Here is a 6927-nt window from a genome sequence, read left to right as displayed (position 1 = left end):
AGCAGGAAAATGGGTTGAACTCCCAATCACAAAATCTCCAAAGATTATTCAGTTCTCTGTTGGACATGATGGCTCACATGCCCTGCTTGTTGCTGAGGATGGAAGCATATTCTTCACAGGTTCTGCTAGTAAAGGAGAGGATGGTGAATCAAGTATGTATTACACTTGCTTGAGAGATGGTTGATAAAAGCCCATTAACCACCTTTTAATTTGGAGAGTTTTAACATTTTCCAAGAATATGTTAGTATGCCATTGGGTTTGAATTTTATGCCAGCCAGAGGTCCAGACAACCAGTATCACTGCCTCTCCCATCTAGATATGCTGATTTCAGTTTTGACACTTTGGATCGTGTGGTGGGAGTGCTATTTTAGAGTTGTCCTGAGAAACGGCAGTCATAAGTTACAGTCAAGAGGCCATGCTGTCTGCCTGGGACTTTCTCTGAAAAACTGAAGAGACAAACTTTTGCCTCTTCACTGTTTTAGAGAACTTTGGAAATGGGTGTTTTGCCAGCTAATGCCTCTCTGTAGTGGAGAGGTACATTGATTAGACACACTGGAGGAACCTTGACAGGTTTGAGAGGTGAGCTGGCACAAACCTCATGAAGTTCGACAAGGCCAAGTTCAAGGTCTTGCATGTGGCCTAAGGCAACCCCAAGCACAAATACAGGCCAGGCAGAGAATGGATTTAGAACAACCCTGAGGAAAAGGACGTGGGGGTGTTGATGGATGAGAAGCTTAACATGACCTGGCAATGTGTGCTTGTAGCCCAGAAAGCCAATCATGTCCTAGGCTGCATCAAAAGAAGTGTGACCAGCAGGTCAAGGGAGGTGATTCTCACCCTCTACTTTGCTCTCATGAGACCCCACCTGGAGTACTGCATCCAGGTCTGGGCCCCCCCAGTGCAAGAACGACATTGAGCTGTTGGAACGAGTCGAGAGGAGCACCACGAAGATGGTCAGAGGGCTGGAGCACCTCCCATACAAGGACAGGATGAGAGAGTTGGGGTTGTTCAGCCTGGAGAAGAGAAGGCTCCGGGGGGACCTTATTGCGGGCTTCTAGTACTTAAAGGGGGCCTATAGCAGAGATGGGGAGGGACTCTTGATCAAGGAGTGTAGTGAGAGGACGAGGGGTAACATTTTTAAGCTGAAAGAAGGTAGATTTAGTTTAGATAGTAGAAAGAAATTCTTTACTGTGAGGATGGTGAGGCGTTGGAACAGGTTGCCTATAGAAGTTGTGGATGCCCCATCCCTGGAGGTGTTCAAGGCCAGGTTGAATGGTGCTTTGAGCAACCTGGTCTTGGAAGGTGTCTGTGGCCATGGCAGGGGGATTGGAACTGGATGATCTTTAAGGTGCCTTCCAACCCAAACCATTCTATGATTCTAAGATTCTAATTTACTTGATCAAGCAGAACTCTGCAGACATTAGAGAAGACAGATTAATTTGATCTTCAGACTAACAATTGCCTCTTCAATATAAAATTCACAAATTTCCTAGTTTTGATCTCTGAAGTTGTGTGTTAAGGTTGAAATACACTTCATAAGACAATAGAAGATGGCTGTCGTGCCCTAAAACTGTGATCTCCTGTGATATTAAATTAAGTACTTCACTTTAGGAGACAGACTGTTCTGTTATATTGTGTTTGATTAATTAAAAAAAAAAAAGTAAAAAATGTGTTTTGAAAAATGCCTAATTCCTGAGGATCTTAAAGCTGATGTTTTTGAGTTGTCAGCCTCAGGATGTGTAAATTTTAATAGGATTATGTAATGTATATTTCATAGCTAGCATTTTTTCTATAGTACTGAAGGGTAACTCAAATTCAAATTAATCTCTCAATAATGTTCTGTTTTAATAGTCTAGTTTGATGTTACCATTAAAATCATTAAAATTAATGTATTTTTCACAAAGCAGGTTTGTTTTAAAGTTCAGTCTGCTAGTCATAGAATTTAAAAACAGATTTAGTAAGACGGAAATTTTTGTGCCTCAGTGCAGTCAGTTAGAAATATGATAAATAACACTCAAATATTGGTATAAAATTCACATCTTTGGCATAAAATTGGTATAAAATTCAAGTCATTCAAGTAGTAGATGGTTAGAATTTTAAAATAGATTTAAAATCTTGATAAACAGCTGTGGTAGAGTCTAGCTTGTCTCAATCAACCGTGTAGGAGTTGTACTTTTCAAGAAAATTGTTAACAGAAACTCAGTGGGCTGCATACATGAAGTATTGCATAGCTGATGCAGAAACCGAGCATATTTAACTTATTGTACCTGTGAAAGATTAGCTACACTGACAGTATTCCCCAAGAACGTGTGAATTTTCCCACGTAACATAGGCAAAATACAGGCAACAACTTATTTTAAAGTTTGATGGTGCGTATGGAGTGGGTTCTTGAATGTATTCAGGGCAGGCAAAGTTAGTACTCTTGTGTAAAAGTCTTTGGATAACCAACCCGGTATGTGCTATAGTAACTTTGTAGTCTTCCTAAATGCAAATCTACTGAAAACTCTGTCGGACAAAATCATACTACTTTCTCCAGTAAATGTAGAGTAAATTTAAGAGATTAAAACAAAAATATTTTGGGAAATACATTTAAAAGCTCAAATTTCAAGATTTCTTTGTGCAGGTATTGGGAAGTTATCCAAAATAAATTAAACTGATTATTTTTGTTGTATATTTAATTAATCCACAATTTCCGATGAAACAGAAATTTAGCACTTTGAAGTAAATTGCTGTCACCACTTTAGTTTAAACTAGCAAAATTTAGGTGTGAAGATTTAGTGTGCACTAGATCTTTACTGAAGAACCTGCTCAAGGACCTAATCAAGGTCTTTCTGAGTTCTTTTGAAAGAAGTTTAACTCTCTTCCGACTAGACTGGTTCTCTTTCCCACTTCCTAATTTGGCTCAGAGTGGATATGCACAAGTTTTAATTTTCTCTCATGATTTCTTTGAAACCTGGGCAGGGAGACTGGGTTTCTGCCAGCAGTGTGTGGTTGCATTCTTTGTAGAAAGCTGGTTAATTGTTGGCAAGTGAAAGTAGCTCACAGTTCTTAGACTTGGGCCAAAATCCACAGGCAGTAGTGGTAGCTGTTAGCTGATGTGTCCAGTCTTCAGCTATGTTGTTACTGTTTCATTTGAGCCCAGATTGCAAACAATGGTTTAGGGGTGGGGTTCATAGGATTCTGAGTATTTTTCTCAGATGGCAATGAGGACTTTTTTTTACTATCCCCTGTTTTGTAAATTTCATAAAGTTAGTTCAGCATATATTGAAAGAAAACCTTGAAGAATAATTCCTGAAAGATAACTATCTGATCACGACTTTGCCATTGAATTTTTTGAGATAAACTAGTGTAATCCAATCAAAATTAGACCAGGTGATCATACAGATGAATTTCTTTTTTTAGTAGCTGTCTGAAAACTAAGTCCTAATTACAAAATAAAAGTTATTGTGCCTTTTAAGGTTTTTTGGTAGAATTACTTGCAATTTATTTATTTATTTATCTATCTATCTATTTATTTATTTATTTAAAGCTAAAAGCAGACGGCAATCAAAACCATATAAGCCTAAAAAAATCATTAAAATGGAAGGAAAGATTGTCATATCTACAGCGTGCAATAATGGAAGCAGTTCTGTAATTTCAAAAGATGGAGAACTCTACATGTTTGGAAAAGATGCTATTTACTCTGATAGTACAAGTAAGTTAATATCTGTCTTTTAAGTGCTTTCTCAAATAAAGTAACTGAAATTATTTGGGAAGATTTTGGCCTGTGGAAATGTTAGTGTGTTTCTTACTCTCCTAATAGATTTCTGAATTTCTGCTGATTCAGACAAATATGACAGAAGGATAGAAAGAGAAGACAGTTTCCTTGAGTTCTGTAAAAATATATAGCAGCACTGGTGACAAATACCCAAATGAATGCTTCCACTCATTTGTTGTATTAGTCTGACACTAGAAGGACATATGGGGAAAAGTCACAGAAATGAGACATGTTTTGTTATGAACAAAGGCTGCAGGAAACCAGGCCTAATATGTTTTTCTGTTAGAAGACAGCCTATTTTGAATTTGCAGGTGATCCAGTACATCTCAATTTAAATAAAATATTAAAGAAAGAAACTCCAACAGTGTTTGACTCCTTTAGAATTGTTTTTCAGAACAAGTGATTTGCAGCAGGGTTTAGTTTGGTTTTGGCTTTTCTTTCGTTGCAGTACAAATGGCCTAAGCCTAATTCTCCTTACACTTCTTATTTTAGTACCTGTGTTTTATATCTGCTGGTTTTCTCCCTTGCCATTAATTTAAAAATTGTCAGTATGCACTAGCAATTTTGTTATATCACTGAAGTTAACTTCTCAGATAGAAAATGTAATTTGCCACTGAACTGTTTTATATCATATAGGTTTAGTAACGGATTTGAAAGGCCATTTTGTGACTCAGGTAGCCATGGGCAAAGCTCATACCTGTGTGTTAATGAAGAACGGAGAAGTTTGGACATTTGGAGTAAATAATAAAGGACAGTGTGGACGAGACACAGGCTCCATGAGCCAGGGAGGAAAAGGTGAGGGACCTCAATTTTTCCTTTTGTTCTGTGTGCTGGAAAATATCACAAGTGAAAACATAACTAGAGCTTTTCATTATAAAATACGATTCCAATACTAAAGCTTAAGTGCATGCAACGTGCTTAAAAAAACAACAGGTATGTATGCTTTCAACTGTCACGTATTTGGTGTTCTGTTTTTTATGTTAAAAAACTCAATTACTTTTCTTTTGTCGTTAAAAAAAAAGCACTTGTCTTACTCTGTGCTGTTGTCCTTGTTTGCATTCGGTCTTGAGACTGTTGTCTGCCTAAACAAGACAGGAATGCAAGTCTACATCTTTCTCCACACAACTGAACATTTCCATTACTCCTTAATATAGATATGAAAAAACATACCTATTCACCTTTGCCAGGTTGGAGTATGTTATACATGACAAGTAAATGACCTGTTACTTGTATACTGAATATAAGTGTTTCATTTCCCTTTTAGTTGTGAAATCTAAATATATACCCCAGCCCATGCTCAGAGAGGTTTCAAAAGTGTCATTGTGCTGGCTGAGCATGCAAATCAGGCATGTCTAGTCATTCGCAAGTGTTCTTTGGAGCTTCCTCCGTAGCCACTCTTGGCCTCAGAAAACAGCTATTTCTTGTTGCAATATTTTAATTAGGTTTTGGAGTTGAGAACATGGCAACAGCAATGGATGAAGACCTAGAAGAAGAACTGGATGAAAAAGATGAGAAGTCCATGATGTGTCCTCCAGGCATGCATAAATGGAAGTTGGAGCAGTGTATGGTGTGCACTGTATGTGGTGATTGCACAGGCTATGGAGCTAGCTGTGTTAGTAGTGGGCGTCCTGACAGAGTACCTGGAGGGTAAGCAAGCCTATAGAAATATACTTGGTGTGTTGAATGGCTAAAGCACATGTTGAATGTAAACTGAGTTGATGTGTTCTTAAATTCAGTCTAAGGTAACATTATACCTAAAAAGAGTGTGTGCTTTTAAAATTAGAAACAGGTTAAAAATTTTATAAATAGCTTGTGATTGTTGAAAGGGATTTAGTTTTAAGTGCTTTTTTTTAATGTTTCTTTAGCATATAGTTCTTTTCTAGAAGCTGTTGAATATGAACACTAATATAATCTGTCTCTTGACAGAGCTGCTGGCTTTGGGATAACCTTTCTTCGTCCTATGATGGAAGTTGTTTTTTATCTTGCTGTTCCAGTTGCTTTTATCTGTTACTTCAGGGTTGAGCTGCATAAAGGGCCACTACTTTTCATATTGCCATTACTATTTCTCCAGCATTGTACGTGCTCATCGTTTCATTGTTCATGTTTTCATGTGATGTACGTTTAATTAAATGAAGAAAAGTTAGTGCTCAGAAGTCAGTTCAGATATATATGGCCAGTGTATGCTCCCTGGCACAACAGCCGCTAACATATAAGCTAGCTATACATTCTGTTTATCTCAGGAAAAATTACATGTCCACAGATAGAACAAACTAATAGTGTATATTTTAATTACTATCAGTAGTACACGAAAATAAAAGATAGTGATAAAGCAACTCTGTTTGCTGCAGAATCTGTGGCTGTGGCTCAGGTGAGTCAGGCTGTGCTGTGTGTGGCTGCTGCAAGGCATGTGCTAGAGAACTGGATGGTCAGGAAGCAAGGCAAAGAGGAATCCTTGATGCTGTGAAAGAGATGATACCTTTAGATCTCTTACTGGGTAAGTAATATGAAATTAACAGGATGGCTTTTAATTTTCTTCCTTACTGCACTTTTTATTTTCTTCGTCTGTTTACATTCTTTAATAAACTCAGTCCCACTGCTGACTTTTGAAACTTGAATTGGAATAACAGGTTTCCTTAGAAATAGGTTTGCTCTTTTCAGTTAATATTTGAGTTAGTATTTTGATTCTTCTGTATGATAAAACTTTGTAACTTAAGTTATGCACTTCTTTCTTTCCAATGAAATTACTGAATTTTTAGACTTACAGGACAGTTTTAGTATAATATTGTTAAAATGGATAATAAGTTGCTTATCAGAGAGATTTATTTATTGCTGATATAGCTAAGTGGGATCATTCTGGTAAGTACTTTAAACTTGCTTTTACTCTACACGTGTGCCATTTTCACTTGTGCAGTTGTTATACTAATGCTGATACTACAGAGTTGTTCTTATCCTTTTTTGATAGCCTGAAAATTTTATCAAGGTTTTTTGCAGTCACATAAAAGATAGGGAATATTCATAGAATCATAGAATCATAGAATGGTTTGGGTTGGAAAGGACCTTAACGATCATCAAGTTCCAACCCCCCTGCCATGGGCAGGGACACCCTCCACTAAACCAGGTTGCTCAAAGCCTCATCCAGCCTGGCCTTGAACACCTCCAGGGGTGGGGCC

The 6927-nt window shown here is 37.5% G+C and overlaps 1 protein-coding gene across 1 annotated transcript in view; it reads left to right on the top strand.

Moving 5' to 3' along the window:
• The window catches only part of LOC104464149 (E3 ubiquitin-protein ligase MYCBP2-like), a gene marked incomplete at both ends in the record, with an annotated part of 81040 nt that overhangs the window by 17989 nt on the left and 56124 nt on the right, over positions 1-6927 (top strand). Inside the window, 5 exon segments of the mRNA XM_010076784.1 lie at positions 1-152; positions 3530-3694; positions 4394-4552; positions 5200-5404; positions 6106-6251. The exon segment at positions 1-152 is cut by the window's left edge and continues 14 nt beyond it. Coding sequence (XP_010075086.1) covers positions 1-152; positions 3530-3694; positions 4394-4552; positions 5200-5404; positions 6106-6251 — 827 coding nt within the window.

This window comes from Pterocles gutturalis, unplaced genomic scaffold (assembly GCF_000699245.1).
Source record: "Pterocles gutturalis isolate BGI_N339 unplaced genomic scaffold, ASM69924v1 scaffold1733, whole genome shotgun sequence".
NCBI classification, from domain to species: domain Eukaryota; kingdom Metazoa; phylum Chordata; class Aves; order Pterocliformes; family Pteroclidae; genus Pterocles; species Pterocles gutturalis.
The sequence above is the reverse complement of the archived record's forward strand: the minus strand, read 5'-3'. Positions and strand labels throughout refer to the sequence as shown.